Source organism: Chelonoidis abingdonii, chromosome 2 (genome assembly GCF_003597395.2).
Source record: "Chelonoidis abingdonii isolate Lonesome George chromosome 2, CheloAbing_2.0, whole genome shotgun sequence".
Taxonomy (NCBI): Eukaryota; Metazoa; Chordata; order Testudines; family Testudinidae; genus Chelonoidis; species Chelonoidis abingdonii.
This window is the reverse complement of record NC_133770.1, coordinates 269,195,321-269,214,376: the sequence shown is the minus strand read 5'-3', so window position 1 is coordinate 269,214,376 and position 19,056 is coordinate 269,195,321. Positions and strand designations below refer to the sequence as shown.

At 42.1% G+C, this 19,056-nt stretch overlaps 1 protein-coding gene across 2 annotated transcripts in view; it reads left to right on the top strand.

The window, feature by feature from the left end:
• Nucleotides 1–1,249: 1,249 nt before the first annotated feature.
• The window catches only part of EIF3E (eukaryotic translation initiation factor 3 subunit E), a 58,403-nt gene continuing 40,596 nt past the window's right edge, over nt 1,250–19,056 (top strand). Inside the window, exons 1-3 of one of the 2 annotated variants that reach the window (XR_012655383.1) lie at nt 1,250–1,373; nt 4,969–5,083; nt 9,569–9,686. Coding sequence is in view for 1 of the 2 variants with exons in the window: in XM_032800316.2 (XP_032656207.1) it covers nt 1,284–1,373; nt 4,969–5,083; nt 9,569–9,686 (323 nt within the window). In the remaining variant the exon portion in view is untranslated. The remainder of the gene's footprint in view (nt 1,374–4,968; nt 5,084–9,568; nt 9,687–19,056) is intronic. The other variant, XM_032800316.2, reaches the window with a different exon arrangement.

Sequence of the window (19,056 nt, the reverse complement as noted above, 5' to 3'; positions counted from 1 at the left end):
TTCACAAAGGGAGGGGTGAGGCTGTACCCAGCACCACCCGGGACAATGTTTTTTGCCCCATCAGGCACTGGGCTCCCAACCCGGAAGTGGGAACTATGGGATAGCTGTGGAACAGCTACCCACAGTGCACCGCTCCTGAAATCGACGGTAGCCTTGGACCATGGACGCACACAATCGATTTAATGATCCTAGTGTGGATGCGCTAAACCGATTTAATAATATCTGTTTTATAAAATCGGTTTAAGCAAATTCGAATTTATCCGGTAGTGTAGACGTGGCCTTAGACTGGTTTGGTTGCAAAAACGAAGTCTGTGTATACTGGGGACAATGCCTGACTCCCATCAGGCTGCAGAACTGGGCTGACATCAGAATATAAACATCCTCTGCCAGTCCAAGCAGAGGCATCCCTCTAATGATTTGAATTTGATGTGATGGAGTATGGACATCACGAATAATTCAGACCAATGAGGAGAAACAGAATAAAAAACACTGTTTAAACACCTTCCATTCCTTCACCCCTTCCCCTCTTGAGGACTCCTGACCAACATACCACAATATCTACGTTAACAAACTTAAACAGAGCCTATGTTTAAATTTGTTAGCATATATATTGTCCTGTTAAAGCCATATAAAGACTTAATGTTCTCGTTAGCCATGTTCTGCTCTGCCCCATCCACCCCCTCCAGAGGGGGGGACTAGCTCCAAGGCTTTGCGGTACCCCCACTGGCTAAACATTTTTTGCCGGTACTGTGTCCTGGAGGGTACCACCCTACTTCCCTCCTGGTGTAGGCAGAGCTGTTGTGTTTAGTGAGTTGCACGCAGGGCTGGGAAATGGTTTGCACAGGGCAAGATGCAATTAACAAGTGAAGCTCTTTAAACTCCTCGCTTTCGCAGCAGCGCGAGCCGTCCACCGCGCACGCAGCCGCGGCCCCTCGTGCTCGGATCCAGCGTTCGGTGCGCGCCCGCCACGCGCAGCAGCAGCACACATGGGTACTGAAGAACTCGCGGCGCTGTAAACGCTCGACCAACCTCCCTCTACTCGCCCGACCGGCAGCAAGCCCTCAGCACGAGCACGCTCAGGACGCCCACGGCCCAGACCATCCCCGCACGCATGCGCGCAGACCCTCTCCCCCCGGCTGCCAGGTTACATGCGCGCTCGCGCGCGCACCAGTTTCACTCAGACCACGCCCCTCCCCCAAGACTGCGTCGCGGCCGCGTCTCTGTGCGTGTCCGTTGCGCGTTGGTGAAGCGGCGCGGGTGCGGCGCCGCCCCCTTTTCCCAAGATGGCGGAGTACGACCTGACCACTCGCATCGCTCACTTCTTGGACCGGCATCTGGTCTTCCCGCTGCTCGAGTTCCTGTCCGTCAAAGAGGTACGTGGAGAGCGGGCCGCTCCCCCGCCCCGCGCGGGGCCGTAGCCGACACGTGGGAAGCGGAAACCAGCCCTTGGGCCTGCTCCCTCTCCGGGGAGGGCGGCAATGAGGCCCGGCCTGGGGCCGCCGGGCTGCCATGGGCCTCCCCACAGGCTCCGGCGGGCCATGGCGATGCGCAGGGAGATCGGGAAGAGCTGCCTGGAGTCCAATTGCCGGTCGGCGCGCTCTGGAGTTAGTGGGGAAAACGGGGGGCGGCTGGACAGCAGGCTCGGGGCTACCTGCTCCTCTTCGCGTTCTCTCCCGGCGCGAGGGGCAGGGCATCCTTCTCCAGCTGCCCTCTGGCCTGCACCCTACGTCCCCTCACAAGGTGGGGTGTGGGGAGTCCTTCCCCCCCCCAACCCCCGCAGGCTTGGGTCCCGTTCCCTACCAAGGCGGGGGTGGGGGGATCCTTCCCCAAGTGTCCGCGATCATGGCCCCCAGTCCCTCACGTAGCAGGGTGAAGGAACTTTCTCTCCATCTCTCTACAGGGTTGGGGCCTGTTCCCTCCTAAGGTTCGGTGGTGGGAATCCTTCTCCAACTGTTGGTGGGCACACACACCCCTGCAAAGTGGGGTGAGGGAACCTCCCCCAGATCTTCCTGGACCTGCACTGTGCAGGCATGCCTCCTCCTTCCCATTACACCCTGGGTTGGGGAGACTCTTTTTCTTATCATTCCTTGTGTCTCCTAAACCTTCTAGTACTATTGAGGAACTGTGTAACTCCAAGGCCTTGTCTGTATTCGGATTTAAACCCTGATTCTCCTATACTGATGTATCTGCACATAGGTGAACATAATTTGTTGGGGAACCATTCACATGGTTTCTGTAAAGGGAAATCATGCCTTACAGCCTACTAGAATTCTTTGAGTGGGTCAGCAAGCATATGGACAAGGGTGTTCAAGTGGATATAGTGTACTTTGATTTTCAGAAAGCCTGTGACAGACTCCTTCATCAAAGGCACTTAAACAGAGTAAGATGTCATGGGATAAGAAGGAAAGTGCTTTCATGGATTAGTAACTGGTTAAAAGATAGGAAACAAACTAGGAATAAATGTTCAGTTTTCAGAATGGGGAGAGGTATATAGTGCTGTCTCCCAGGGGTCTGTACTTGGACCAGTACAATGCAACATATTCATAATATTTGAAAAAAGGGGTAACAGTGAGGTAGCAAAATTTGCAGATCGTGTGTCTTGACTTTAGCAAAGTTTTTGATACGGTCTCTCACAGTATCCTTGCCAGCAAGTTAAAAAAGTATGGATTGGGTGAGTGGACTATAAGGTTGATAGAAAGCTGGCTACATCGTCGAGCTCAACGGGTAGTGATCAACAGCTTGATGTCTGTTTGGCAGCCTGGTATCAAGCGGACTGCCCCACAGGTCTGTCCTGGGACCTGTTTAGTTCAACATCTTCATTAATAATCTGGATGATGGGATAAATTTCACCCTCAGCAAGTTTGCAGATGTTGGGGGGAGAGAGATAGATACACTGGAGGGTAAGGATAGGGTCCAGAGTGACCTAGACAAATTGGAGGATTCAGCTAAAAGAAATCTAATGAGGTTCAGCAAGGACAAGTGCAGAGTTCTGCACTTAAGATGGAAAAATCCCATGTGCTGCTACAGGCTGGGGACCGACTGGCTAAGGAGCAGTTCTGCAGAGAAGGACCTAGGGGTTACAGTGGATGAGAAGCTGGATATGAGTCAACAGTGTGCCTTTGTTACCAAGAAGGCTAACAGCATATTGGGCTGCATTAGTAGGAACGTTGTCGGCAGATAGAGGGAAGTGATTATTCCCCTCTGTTCAGCACTGATGAGGACACATCTGGAGTATTGATCAGTTTTTGGCTGCCCCCACTACATAGAATCATAGAAATCAGGCTTGGAAGGGACCTCAGGAAGGTCAATACTAGTCCAACCTCCTCGCAGAGCAGACCAGTCCCAACTAATCATCAGCCAGGGCTTTGTCAAGCATGTACTTAAAAACCTCTAAGAAGGAGATTCTAACCACTCCCAGGAACTCATTCAGTGTTTCACACCTCTCAGTGAAAAAGGTTTTCCCTGTAATACACCTAAACCTCCCTGCAAACTTGAGACCATTACTCTTGTTGTCTTCACTGCTACTGCTGAGAACAGTCTAGAATCCATCCTCTTTGGAACCCTCTTTCAGGTGTTGAAAAAGCAGCTGTCAAATCCCCTCATTCTTCTCTTCTCTGCATGACGAACAATTCTCAGTTCCTCGGCTCTCCTCATAAATCGTGGCTCCAGCTTCTAATATTTTGGTTACCTCTGCTGGACTCTTCAATTTTTCCAATCCTTGTAGTGTGGAGGCCCAAAACTGACCAGCAGTACGCAGATGAGGCCTACCAATGGAACAGAGGCGAATGATCACATCCCGCGATCTGCTGGCAATGCCCCTATTATACAGCTCAAAATGCATTAGCCTTCTTGGCACAAGGGCACAAATTCTGTTGAACTCATATCAGCTTCTATTCCACTGTAACCCCAGGTCCTTTTCTTGCAGACTGTTTCCTAGCATTCGGTCCTAGTCTGTAACAGTGAATGGGATTCTCCATCGAATGTCAGGACTCTGCAAGTTGTCCTGGTTGGAAGCTCAAGGTTTATTTGGCCCAGTCCTAATTTTCTAGGTCCTCTGTACTAATTCCTATTCTCCAGCGTATTACCTACTCTTCCCAGTTTAGTGTCATTTGCAAACTTGCTGAGAGTGCAGTCCACGCCATCCTCCAGATCATTAATGAAGATATTGAACAAAACTAGCCCCAGGACCGACCCTTGGGGCACTCCACTTGAAACTGGCTGCCAACTAGACATGGAGCACCACCAGAAAGGATGTGGACAAATTGGAGAGAGTCCAGCGGAGAGCAAAGGAAATGATTAAGGGGCTGGAGCACATGACTTATGAGGAGAGGCTGAGGGAACTGGGATTATTTGGTCTGCAGAAGAGAAGAGTGAGGGGGGATTTGATAACTGCTTTCAACTACCTGTAGTGGGGTCCAAAGAAGGTGGAGCTAGGCTGTTCTCAGTGGTGGCAGATGACAGGACAAGAAGCAATGGAGGTGGTCTAGGTTGGGTTACCTAGGGAAGTAGTGGCTTGACAAATCCCTGACTGGGATGATTTAGTTGCGGTTGGTCCTGCGTTGAGCAGGGGTTTGAAGTAGATGAGCATTGGAAGATATCTCAGGAGGTCATCTTCTGTGAGTCTGTTAACTACTCAAGGTAGTTAAGTCTAAAGCAGACTGCAAAGAGCTACAAAGGGATCTCACAAAATTGGGTAACTGGGCAACAAAATGGCAGATGAAATTCAGTGTTGATAAATGCAAAGTAATGCACACTGGAAAACATAATCCCAACTACAGTAACTCCTCACTTAACGTTGAAGTTATGTTCCTGAAAAATGCGACTTTAAGTGGGGAGTTTTGGAAAACTACTTAATGTCAAATTTAAGGTCCTGTTATTGCCACCATTACGATCTTTAAAAAGTAGTCAGATACTTTATTTAAAGTGTTTCAATATGTTATATGAAATCTTTTTAACTTATTGTTTCAGATATACAATGAAAAAGAATTACTTCAAGGAAAATTGGAGCTTCTCAGTGATACCAACATGGTGGATTTCGCTATGGATGTGTACAAAAACCTTTATTCAGATGAGATTCCTCATGGTAAGCTTGGTCATAAGTGTATCTGTGGATTTTTGCAGTCAGTTTTAAAGTAGATGCTTGAGCGAATGAAATTGTAACAATCCTTTCCAACAACTGCCAACTTTACTATCTCAAAACTGTCCCGGGTAGTAGTTTTTTGTTTAAAACGTTAGTCGTTTTGTTCTTTCCTTTTGACCACTGTTCACTTGGCACTGTATTCTGGTATGGTTCTGAAGAATACATTGATAGTTGGTAATAACTTGTATGCAGTACTTGGTACCTATGGAATAGAAATATCAGTATCAAATTTAAGGAAAGATGATTAATGAAAGCAGGTGCCTTGTTTAAAAAGGGTCATTGTCATTAATCTTGTGAAAGATTTTCTTTTATTTAACAATTTAGAGTTTCAAAGTGGTATATAAGAGTACTTCATGACCAATAGCAGAGACTCTGGAATTACCATAACTCCCCTGATGCCATATAATTGGTTACATAGCTATTCTTTGCCTGTGAAAATATGATATTGCATAGTTAGGTGTGTTTGTGGGTGGTGGGGGGAAAGCTGTGTTCAAGCTTTCCTTTAAAGCATTAAATCTTGGAAACTATAGAGACAAGTTATTTCCATTATAGTACTGCATATGATTTTTAGGTCAGTTGTGATCAAGGTTTAATCACACATGTGGAAGTTCAAAGTTACGGTTCCTTTGTCATGTATTAAAACATAAAACAACAGAGAGGTCAAACATGTTCTGTGACAAGGAGTAAATTATCCTTTCACCCAGAGTCTATGCACTGGGGCTACAGGTAAATTAGTATAACTTTGCATTTAATAAATGTTACTTACAAAAACTGTTTAGAGATCATTAAGATTCCAAAGTTGGGTACTCAGAAGTTAGGAATAAATTCATTAGTCTTTTCAGGATCACATACAGCTTGTTCTACAAGACCTCTGCTTCATTGATCGTGCAAGATGAACAGCAAATGAGGCAGCGAGTAGCAGAAAGTTCTCTTGTGTTTAAAGCAATGGGCTGGGAACCAAAGAAATCTGGGTTCTATTCCTGGCTCTTCCACAAACTTTCCTTTTGATACTAGGCAAGAATATCATTACACAAACATGCCCGGGGAGAAAATTAATGTACAAGCATTCAATTCTGGCATTTCCTAACTTTTGAGCACCTGATTTGGCAATCCTAACATTTTGATTCAGTCTTACAGTACACCATTTCAGCTGATGTGCAGTTTTCTAGTTGGATAATGTTTCACTTTAATAGGTTGCATATATGTAGGAACGATACCTTGACATTTGAGTTCATATCTGGAAGAAAGCTGAGGGAATAAGTCTGGTTACTGGGAAACCTCTGCCTGCATTCCACACACAGTCCAGCTACATTCTACATTCCTCCCAAATTATCCTTTTGGTTGCATTTTCTAGAGTAGTGGCTCTCAAACTTTTTTTTACTGGTGAGCCCTTTCACATAGCAAGCCTCTGAGTGCGACACCCCCCTCCCCTTATAAATTAAAAACACTGTTTTATCTATTTAACACCATTATACATTCCGGAGACAAAGCAAGGTTTGGAGTGGAGGTTGACAGCTCGTGATCTCCCCATGTAATAACCTCGCGACCCCCTGATGGGTCCTGACCCTCAATTTGAGAACCCCTGTTCTAGAGCATGTAATTTATTCTTGAAATTAAACTTCTATATTATTGACAATTTGATACCTATTCAGTAATACTGCTACTCTATATTTCTTACAATAACTTCAGTACAAAATTTCTTCTGTACGTGATGATTCAAATGTTAACCATCATGAACGTCATCTAACAATATAAAATAAAGTTTACTGTAGGTAACACTTTCGTTCAGAGTCAAGTACTATTCAGGACTATTTGTTTGCTTGGTGCTCTGTGCAAGAAATCTGACCTGTGGTGCACCAAGTGCTGCACCTCTGTACATTTAATTTTCTCTCTGTACAGGGTACTTTTATATACATAATTATAATAAGTGTAGATTGTGTTCTTTTTACCCAAATTTACCATGAACTATAGTGTTCCTAACTATTTCTTTGCAGGGTTATGTATGGGCAGCTCTCAATCTTTCTGTCAGCTGAAGAACTGTTGCCAAGGTTATAGCTGAGTTGCAGTCTTAAGAAACTTTATGGTATTAATTAGTTAAAGCTAGAAATTTAGTGCAAATACGTTAAACAATGCATTTGCACACATTTAATAATTATACTTTCTTCTGCCTTCCTTATCTTTAACTTGTTCAACTGCAGGAGTCATGGTATAAACATGCTTTCATGTAATCAGTAAGGTAACTGAATAGTTTCTTCTTTTGCCCTCTTCCCCACCACCTTCATTTTTGTAATCATAAGAGTCAACTGAATGTGTGGATAATTCCATCATATTGAAGTACCATTTATCAGGCAAGCGTTTCTCAGGTTTAGTCTGGGTTGTGAATTACTCATCATTACCAGTTTACACACTAGAATTCGTTCTCAAATTTGTGGTGTGGTTATGCCCAGGATCATTCTTCTATGGATACAACACTGTGGTTGACTGCAGTGGTTGTTGGGACAACTTCATTCTTTTTGTTATCTTTGTCTCGTTGCTGCATTGGGTGGCGGGACACTCAAATAGCTGATTATTCTCAAACGTTGGCAGTTTTGTGCCAAATCATGGTTTCTTCACATTGATATTTAAATGCTTCCTCTGTCACACGTGGTAGCACTGGATGTAAAACTATAGTGTTCCTAACTATTTCTACCAGCCTGAAAGTTATTTTGCAGATTAGGGTTCTTATAAGCATCTTTCTTCTTACTTTTCAAATAAGTTTTCTGTCAGAGTTTGAGTGCTCGCGGAACAAAAATCTAGCCTAGATTTGTGGAAGATTTTTTCGTACAGTTTCAGTTCAGCAGATAATTATTCCATTCCCCTTGAATATATGTAGCATCTTCCCTTGTATTTCTTTTCATCTTTGCAACCTTGTCAGAAGCAAACAAATGTATCCAAAACGCTGTGACTTCCTTCATTGTGGATGAGATCTTTTAAGTTGTTCGTGACTGGGGTGTAAAACTCTTCCATAGAGAGAGAGGCTTTTTAGTAAGCTGGTCACTTGTAAAATGAGTCATAGATTCCAAGCCAAAAGGGACCAGTGTTATCATCTAGTCTGACTTTCTGTATAATACAGGACATACACTTCCCCATTAAGTCCCAAAACATATTATTTTAGGAAAAACATCTTGAAAAAACATCTTAAAAAAAATCAGTCTTGATTAAAAATTGACTATGATGGAGAATTCATCAGGGCCTTTGGTAAGTTGTTCCAATGATTAATTACTCACTGTTTTGAGTGGAGGTACGCTGTAGTTCCAGTTTGAATTTGTCTCGCTTCAACTTGCAGCCATTGGATCATATACATTTATCTGCTAAATTGAAGAGCCCAATATTAAATATTTGTTCTCCACGTAGCTACTTACAAACTGTAATCAAGTCACCCCTTAACCTTCTCTTTATTAAGCTAAATAGACTAAAGGAGCTCTATCACTAAAAGGCATGTTTTTTAATCCTTTAATCATTTTCATGGCTCTTTTCTGAACTCTTTCCAATCTATAAACATTCTTCTTGATTTGTGAGCACCAGAACTGGGCAAAGTATTCCAGGAGCGGTCAGAGCATAATACAGTGGTACAATAGCCTTTATTCCTACTCAGGATTCTCCTGTTGTTGCATCCCAGGGTTGCATTAGCCGTTTTGACCATAGCATCTCACTGGAAGCTCATGCTCAGGTAATTAGATAGAAACACCCATCCTATAAGCAAGCCCTGTGTTCTTTATTCCTAGATGTATATGTATATATTTAGCCGTTTTAAAAATGCATATTGCGTGCTTGTGGCCCATTTATCAAGCAGTCCAGATCACTGTGTATCAGCGACCTGTTCATTTCATTATTTACCATTCCCTAAATTTTTGTCGCCTGCAAACTATCTGTGGTGATTTTTTCTTCCAGATCATTGATAAAAAACGTTAAATAACATAGGGCCAAGAACTGATCCCTGCAGGCCCCTCTAGAAACACTCATTCAATGATGGCTCCCCTTTTACAATTATTTTGAGACGTATCAGTTAGCTAGCTTCGAATTGAATTCATTTTTGCCATGTTAATTTTATATCATTCTGTTTTTAAATCCAAAATGTCATGTGGTACCAAGTCAAATGCTGTACAGAAATGTGTTATCTCAGCGCTATTACCTTTATCAACTCAACTTGTAATTCATCAAAAAATACTGTTAGTTTGGCAGGATCTATTTTCCATAAAGCCATGTTGTGTGGCATTAATTATATCACACTCATTTAATTCTTTATTAATATTGTGACTTGACTGAGGGGACAAATGAGCTGAGTTTTTTGGATCCCAGGGTACTCAGCACTCTAGCTGATTCTACATCAGATAACTACATGCTGCTTGCTAAGATGTTAACTTTATATCGTACTCTTTCTTTATCTAGCTTTGCGTGAAAAGAGGACTGCTGTGGTTGCACAGCTGAAACAGCTTCAATTAGAAACTGAGCCAATTGTCAAGATGTTTGAAGACCCAGAAACTACAAGACAAATGCAATCTACTAGGTAATATTTTCTTTAATACTCTAGACATTGTAGGAATTCATCTTCCCAGATGCCTTGTTGGACCAGTGCAAAGAGGCTTTCTAATTAACAGTTGTCAGTTTGAAGCTGAAAACCTTTGCTCCCTTTGCCTGTACCGGATGTTAATATTTATGCTGTGATGTCTTGGACCTCCATATGATGATATTCTGCTTTCCATTAATAATATCTCTGTGAGGGAGAGCTTATACTTCAGGATGTTGACCACCAAAGTGGTTAATACAGAAATAAAAATAAATCATCTTTGTAAGAAATGTTTTATCATAATTTAAATATTGTTTGTGTTTAGGTGATGAAATAGATAGAAATGCCTTTGAAGTCATCCCTGAAAAGCCCAAGTGATATGTTAATTTTCTGCTACTCTTTCTTCGTAACACCTTCAAAGTAGAATGTTGAAGTATCATCCTTCCAGGCACATAGTTCGCTGTTGTAATCACCTTCAGTGGTGATGAAAATAACTTCTTAAACAGCTAGAAGCGTGAGCAACCTGAGGCACTTCATAGGCCTGCCAGTTCAAGAAGTGAGTCTGAGGGCTTGTCTTCACTACAGGGGTAAAGTCAACCTAAGTTGTGCTACTCCAGCTATTGTAGCTTAGGTCAGCTTACCCCAGTGTCTTTGCTGTGCTCCGTTGCCGGGAGACGCTCTCTGGTCAACTTCCCTTACTCTTCTCTGAGAGCTGGAGCACTGGGGTCAACCTGAGAGCACACGGCTGTTGATTTAGCAGGTCTTAACTGGACCTGCTGTGCAGTGTTGATCTCCCTGTAGTAAAGACCAGCCCTGAGAATTGCAGACTATTTTCTCCTTAGTGAAGAATGTTATATTATGTGCAACACCTGAACCAAGTTGTTCAATACCATTTATTAGGGAGTTTCAGAAAATGCCAATACCTGAATTTAACCCCCCCCCCCCCCCCCGAGAAATATTTTTTTAATGCAGCATGTCATTGCAACTCCTTAATATTTCTAGTACTCATGATAAATGGCATGGACAGAATGGCAAGATAACATTTCAGTATTCTGATTAATTTGAGTTGTTGAAATATTTCTGGACATAAAATGTAATTAATATAATCACCAATTTAAAAAAAAAGCACAAGTATTCCCCTTAATCCATGTGAAATGGACTTATTTCTTAAATATCTTAGATTGTGTCCTGCAAATACACCACAGTGAACAATGAAAAGAAAATATATTGATGCAGCTAATTACTAATATCTTCCTCCTGCAGTTGAATCCATGTGGGATAACCTTGCACCCATATGGAATCCCGTTAACCTCAGTGAAGCGTGACATAAACATGTATTCTTGCATGGATCTGCTTGCAGGACCATGGCAAATACTTGTAATAAATAAGGCTGCAAGAAAATTGTGGGCTGGGATTTTTGTTGTAGAAACTGCAACTTTCAACGCTCACTGCAACTAACAGTTCTCACCACAACTTTTTCACAATATCACTCACTGAAACCTGGTCATGCCGCAGGGGTGGCAGAGCCAAATTTCAGTGAGTGGTGTTGTGACTTAGTGAACATGGGGTCAGAGGTGGAGGGTGGAGTTGGGGTTGTGTTCCCTGGAGGGCTCACACTTTGCCCAGGTGTGGTTCTGTCTCTGCCAAGTGGCACAGGTCAGGCCTGCTGAGCCTCAGCGACTACTGCATGACTTAAAGAACTTTGCCTCTCATGGCTCCTGGTAAGTGGGGCTAGGTGAGTGTTGGGTCTTGTGCCTTCCACAGGATGTGAAGCTGGGATAGGGAGCCTCCAGGGATCTCTGCACTGGGGCCAGCTCTAGGATGCAGGGATTTGAGCGTGCCCATCACCCCCTGCCCCTCCCCGAATTGGAGGAATGGGTGGGGGATATCCAGCTCCTGCCTAGATGTCTCTCAGTTACATCTCGTCAGTTACAAAGAAAGAGTCTAGGTACTGCATTCCTTGAGCTGCCCCCGCACACCTGCACCCTCCACACCTCTGCCCTGAGGGATGTCCACACCTTTGTCCTGAAGGCCGCTGTAACCTGCAAACCCTACCACATCTCTTCTTTTTTTTGTCTATGCTTGTGGTTTGTTTATGGTATTTGAACTAAAGACACCAAAAACACAACCTTAACAATTGTTGCCAACTTCTGAACCAAAAAAAATCTGTTTTCTTACAGCCTTAATAAGTAATGCTCAAGCTGAGTCACTCTAAGAATTCTAGGAAAAATTAGGCTGTAAAAAGTATAATTAATAACAGTTTACTTGAAGTGAAATTTTATGGTATCTGCTATATTCCAAAAGGAGTAGAATTTTGCTTTTTGAGTCTGCCTTTGTTCTCACATGATACTGGGGCAGGCTGTATTTTGGGAAATGGCAGACTAAAATGATTAAAATGTATTTATGTATACATAAATTTTACTATTTGGGTTTTTTATAACTATAAATTACCATAGGACATACACATTTCCATATTCACAGGTGAGAACTTACAGTAAATTGACCTTACTCCATAGTATTTGTATTGCTCACCAATCTTGGGTCGGTGCTGCGCAGCTGACTAGGACCCCCATGTAATTTGAGTTTTGAGGACAGCAGTTCACCTCTTTTCTGGAAAAAAAAAAAAAAAAAAAACCACAGCAAAGGGGTATGTTCTTTGTCTTCTGTGGTCTTGTCATTATTTTTATTTTGTTTTGTTGCTGATGGTATAATTCTCTATGCCTGCTGCTCCAGTCATAAAATCAACTCAAAACAGTTAAGATAGAAATGTGCTGAGGTTTTCCTCGGGACATAAATTAACTAAATATATCTTCTTGCTTCAGTTTGTAGTTTAACAAATAGTAGGAGATAGCTTTGTGCCGATTAGTACTTCCGGGAGTTATAGCTGTTTTTGTTTAACTGTCCTCTTGTGCATTCTTTTTTCTTTCCATTTGTCAGCTAAGACATCTGCTGTTCAATTTGCTTCATGTGTGACTTATCCCTACGGCTTAGTGGCAAGTTCCCTATGGTATATCTGGTTAGGACTCTCCCAAGAACTGATGTCACATCTTAAGGGAGTTGGCGTCTCCAAAGTTGTATAAGGAATACCCTCCTTTCTTGATAAATCTGCTGACTAGAAGTTATAATGGTGAATCATAGACTAGAAGGTCAGAAGGGACCATTGTGATCATCTAGTCTGACCTCCTGCACAATGCAGACCACAGAATTTCACCCACCCACTCCTGTATCAAACCCTTATCCTGGAGGATGGCATGGACTGCAATCTCAGCAAGTTTGCAGGTGACACTAAACTGGGAGGAATGGTAGATATGCTGGAGGGTAGGGATAGGATATAGAGCGATCTAAACAAATTAAGAGGATTGGGCCAAAAGAAACCTGATGGGGTTCAACAAGGTCAAGTGCAAAGTCCTGCACTTAGGAAGGAAGAATCCCATGCACTGATACAGACTAGGGACCAAATTGCTACTGTGTCTTTTTTTTTCTCTACTTGCACATTGTGATACCTTTGCACTTGATAAGCTGTGAGTTGCTGCACACCATATCTGTGCTGCCTTGAAGGGAATCCTGTTTCTAGTAATTCATTACCTGTAGTCCCTCATTGCTTCGGAGCTGTTTTGTGGGATTTCCTGCATACCTCAGATGTTGGAAGGTGATCTGACCACTTAAATGTTCCTTTATGATGTATTCCCATCATGAGAATCTATGGATACTTTTTGCTATCTTTTCAGTTCACACATGCATTCTGGAATGGACGGAAAGATATCTTATGACAGTACAAATATTTTAAGGATGCTCTTGTTCAGACAGATATCTGTGATGAAGTATTGGTGCCAGAACAAAATACTGTTAGAAGATGCTTACAAGAGTACATACACATGTGGCCTTGAGAGCCACAGGTTCAGACAGCCTCCTCCCTGAGATTTTGTGGCAAGGTGCACAATAGGAACAGAACTTTTTAATTTATCTCAAGACACTTAATATCCTTGTTTTTGATCTGGAAAGAACAGTTCATGCCACGTACAATAGGGCAACTTTTCCTACTAGTTGTAAAGTGAGATCTTTAGAACAGCATGCAGATGCTTGCTTCTTGGAGCTTTGCGAACTCTTCTGACTTGTAGTTTGATTTAGTCAGTTATACAAAATGCCTTACTGAGATCAGTTAGCACTCAACAAGTTGGGGATTCAGAATGACTTTTCAAGGTCTGTGGCCTAGATGTTTAAGGTCGGCACAAAGTGAATTGAAAGCAGCCAGATATTTATGCTGGAAAACTTCCCTTGTCCAGAAGGAATCTGTGTGAGAACTCTACCACCGCCTGTGTGAGGGAAGGCAAGGGGATGTGGTGGATCAAAGGTCTGCTATGTCTAATTTCCTGCTGGCTTTAGGCATAGTTGAGAATCAAACCCTGTGTATCCTGGAAAGCCACACTAGGGATAGTTGCCAGTACTTGAAGGCTCATTTTACCTACCTGAAAATCTCAGTGTACTGTGACATAAATTGTTGAAGCTTCCATGCATGTTCTGCTTGGCTAGTGGTCTTACAAACTGCATGCTAAAATGTAATATTGTCATCCTTACTCTTGTGGAATTCAGTACAGTGTACTGAAGTGGTGCATATATCAGATTTTATTTTTTACATTGGTATTTCATTAATATGATGTAAAAATATACTGTTGTTTCACACATCATTGTGAAGGGTCTGCTCTTGTAGTTTAGGCTTTAAAATTGTCTGCTGCAACTAAAGGGAGTTTTCTTGTTTCATACGGGGATACAGCCCACCCACTAGATAGGTCTTTTTCTTATAGTATATGGCACTTTTGACATTCACTGCTGTAGTTTGAACTGATGGAACTTCTCATGTAAAGAAGAATTATAATGTTATGAGTACTCAACATGGGGAGAGTGTTGAAGTTTTCGTAAATCTGAAAGTTTGGCCAAACAAGGGGGATATCTTTGAGGGAGCTCAAGGTGTCTTTCCTTGTTACCTTATGGATGCTGAAGTGATCAGGGCTATTTAATTACTCCAAGACTCAATTTTGAAGTACGCTGGAACCTCACTAGAACATGGGATTTGGGATCCATGCGTGGTACCGCATTAACGCGGGGACCACGTTAAAATGAATTGCAATTAATTAAATTTGGGATCCATGGCCATGACGGTGTTACATGCAAATTCGCGCTATATAGACGCGCGTTCTAGCTAGTGTCCGGTGTGTATATATTAGAATGGGTATATGGGATTGGAGTAGCCTTCCAGGACCTTGAGTGCCCAGGTTAGCATAGGAGATGCATAACAAAGCTTTTTCACATAAGGGAGTAACTTGTAGACTGAATCTGACAGCTTTATTCTTCCCAGATAAATATCTACTTATAGTAGATGGCAAACTGTATTTACTTGGTGACTTTGGGGCAATGAATTTTTAATATGTAAAACTGCTTAGTTCAGCATCTGGGGAGTACACAGTGAGACTGGATTAGGACTTAATTTTTATTAAAAATCTGTTCCCTAGTTTTGAATGAAAACTCATAAGGGAAATTGTTAATATTTTCCCTCTGTATTGAGGTTTTTAACACTCTCTTTATCAACTTAAACTTTTTAATTATTCTCAGTTTTTTCTGTGTTTCTCATCTCCTTGAGATCTGTAGGCAGACCAGATCTTTGCTTTGAGCCTAGGTTTAGGACCACCTTTCAGGAGGAACTCTGCAGAATTTTTTCTCCAAGCAGCACATATGGCAGATTCCAGGTCTCTGTAGGAGAGCTTCCAGAGGTTTTTTAACAATGTCTGTTTCTTCATCAATTTTGATGTTTTTCTTTTCAAAAACTGCTAAACTTCAAAACATATTCTTCTGGCTTTCTGAGGAGGATTTGAAGAACACTTCTCCTAGACAGACAGTAGGCCACACGAACTCAACCTTCAGCTACCTTGTGGGTGAGGTCTATGCTGAGATGGTTGAGCAGGCCACCTGAAAGCTCCTTTACCTGAGAACAGGCTAGAATCAGTGGAACTTTCCTTAATCACTGAAGCTCACAGAAGGAAGAAACTTCTGCTCCCAGCCAGCATGTAGACAAGATCTGTGCTGAGGCAGTTGAGAAGGCCCCAGAGTGCACCCTCTCTCCCACAAGCTGTTTTACTTGTGAGGGCTCAGCTGCATTAGAGGTACCAGTTGCTGTGACTTCTGATACAAATGACTCAGTTGTCTCCAGTAGCAGCTCTAGCTTGCTCAGTTTGTGTGGTCTGTCCCCTTCCCTAAAAGATAGGCTTACCTCCTTTCCCCTTCCAGGCTACAGGGGTCCCACAGGAGGCCATGAAGTGGCTGTTTTCCTTAGGGAGGCATACAGGACACATGCCTGCAGACTGTTGTTTCAGACTCCCAGGTAAAGCACTCTTCCCCTCACAGAATTGCCTTACCCTTTGTCTCAGCGGTTTGGCCCGGGGACTGGTGAATATGTTGCTCACAATCAGTTAAACAAAGAAGAAATCTCTAAAACTGGGGTTTTGAGCATGGTACCTCAGACTTGCTTAATCTTCCCAGAATTAAGCACAAATGAGGGTCTAATTTTACAGGTGCATATGTTTTTAGAGAATGAAAGACCTGTTTTTTTTTTGTTTTGTTTTGTTTAGTTTTTAACTTGCAAATGGAAGGAGAGCTTCAATTTTTCCTCACCTGGTTTGAGGGTATGAGTAAGGTGAAGTGAAAATTCCTAAGGACTAAAGGTCCTCATTACTCTCTGCCTGCTGCAGCTTCCTTAGTAAAGGGCATAATCATACCGGCTGGTAGAGTATTCCTGCCAAACCCACAGACTGGAGAAATAAGATTATCACTCAGACTAAACTTCAATACATCCACATGAGCCTTGAGAATCTTCTCTTGTTTGCATTCTCTTATCGTGGAGATCTTTGTTCAACTGGGAGGTTATTGTTGAGCATGTTCCTAAATAAATAAATTACATAAAATCTACCTTTAATGAGATTTCTTTAGCAACTTTCCAGGACTGATGCATGTGCTGACATTCAAACTTCCAAAGGCTTGTTCTGGGAACAGCTATTGTGCCATGATAAGAAACCAGAATTGCAGAATATCACCTGATATCCTTCCAGATATTTTGTTGATGAGCTCTTTGAGTGTAAAGACAAAGCAGTCGTTGAGCACTGATATTTTATACATAGGATTAAGTCTCTCCCTCCTTCCAGTGAGAGAGTCTTCAAACAACCTTATCTCTTTGTTTCCTTTGAAGCCATTTTTCTTCCTGGTTTCAATATAAAGGTTGCCCATTAGGAGGAAGCCATGGGTCATTTTTCTCAGAGTTGGAATACCAAGGCTTGGATTTGCTGGAAAACCATCTAACCCCTAAAGTTTCTCTCGAGTTTCCAAAGTTGGGGAAGCTTTCCCCTCCCCATGAGGGGTGATTCTCATGGAAGTAAACTATCCAAGCAAATGGGTGCTTGACACAATCAGGGAAGGATATTCAACGAAACTCATATATTTTCCCAGGAAAAAGAACCATTGTATCAGAAGAGGAGGAGTGTAGTAGTCCCTCTCCTACACATTGGAACCAATTCCATGTGGAGAGAGAGATTTTGAAAAGGGCACAACATTATTTGTGGTACAAAGAGAAACAATGGTATACAGCCCATTTTATATCTCGGGTCTCTCAACAAGGAGATTGATATTCCAGGGGAAATACTCTAATGCTATCATTACAGCATTGTTCCCCGAACTTCAGAATATGAAAATAAACCTCTTAGAGATCTGTTAAGGATATGATTGGGTTGAGTCACATGGATACATCAGCTTCTGCTACAATAAGAAGCATTTTCAAAAGATTACATCCCTTTTGGACTTGTAAATTCTGCGTGGGGATTAACGAATGCCATGTGATCCCTCCTCCATGTGAAAGGGATACTACCCTTGTCTGGCCTGTCTTCTCATTATGTTACTTAGGGCCCAGCCACAATTGATACCAATCTTTAGAAACATGGCAATGTTTGGGAGAAAGGTGTAATGGAACAGGATGCCCCAGTAACCCTTATGCTCCTTTCAGTTCTCCTTGATAAGTTGAATTCTCCCTCCCAGTGAGTTATTTATGACTTTATACAGTGCACTGTAAAGACTGTCTGATGTGGAGGGAACTGAAGGAAAATTCTGGTTTATCTGGGAATTTTCATTCTAGGACCTTCTGTGTCACAGTCTGACTCTCTCGCAGAGGACTGCATTATGTCTAGGGTTTTTTCTAGCTGTTGCTCGCGTTTGAAAGGAGGAAGGTGTTTCTCTGAGAAATCCCTACATTTCATGTCAGTATGCTGCTGCAAATCGTTTGAGTTGAATAGCAATATTAGATTTTTATATAGTATGTTTTCAAAGCTGAAAAATATTATTGTTCGGGAGAGTATTTATGGACTGTACTAAGATCAGGCTTGGAACAAAAATCTGGCTTGTTTCCAGTTGCTGTGGGAACAGGGATCCATTGTCAAGACTGTCTGATGTGGAGAACCCTAGAATGAAAATTCACAGCCAAGTCAATTATCCTTATCCCTGTTGCTCTTGTAAATGAAGTATCAATAACTGCACAGTTTTGATCAATTCCGTGTCTTTATTTTTTTCAGCTTTTAAGATGTTAATATGTATTTGACCTTTGAGTAAGTCTTTGAATATAGTCTGAGTTAAAAATTAAAATAAACAATCAACCTATTTTGCTCTTATCCAAACTGTGTTGGCTCTGAACAAGTCATGGCTAATTTCTGGTACAACACCAAAGATAGTAAAAAGTTCTTGGCTTGTTTATGGTTTCCTGGAGATCCTTGAAAAACTGATCTCAAATTTGTAAATTAGTAGACATCCTGAGTGAAGATTAATTTGTCTATAAAGTGCTTTAAGATCCTTTTGTAATTTCATAGATGCAGTATAATATCGTTATTGATAATTGATTTGCGTGCCAAACTTCCCCACACCCAAGTTCTTAGGATGCAGTGGATTGTTTCTTATTAATGTCATGGTTGTTTTTTCAGCTAACAGTAGCACTAGTGCAGTGCACAGTAGTGCTCCTTAAAAACTGCAAGTCCATTTTTCTCACCTTATAATAACTTGCTGAGAAGCTGAGCTGTTTCTCTGCATCACTCTTTACTGCATAGGGCAGGTTCAATGCAGGCAGGTGCCTGCATTGAACCTGCTCTTTTCTGGTAATAAAGGTGAAGTGCTATCAGAGATTGAGGTGTCAGAAGTAGAAGTGCTGGACCAAACTGATAATTTAACAAGTTACCAGACACAGAAGGTGTATATTAAAGAGTTCTGAAAAATCTGAAGTATAAAACATGTGACCAGCTAGCAAAAATATACAGTCCCATTAAGAACAGCTACCATATTGGAGGGTATC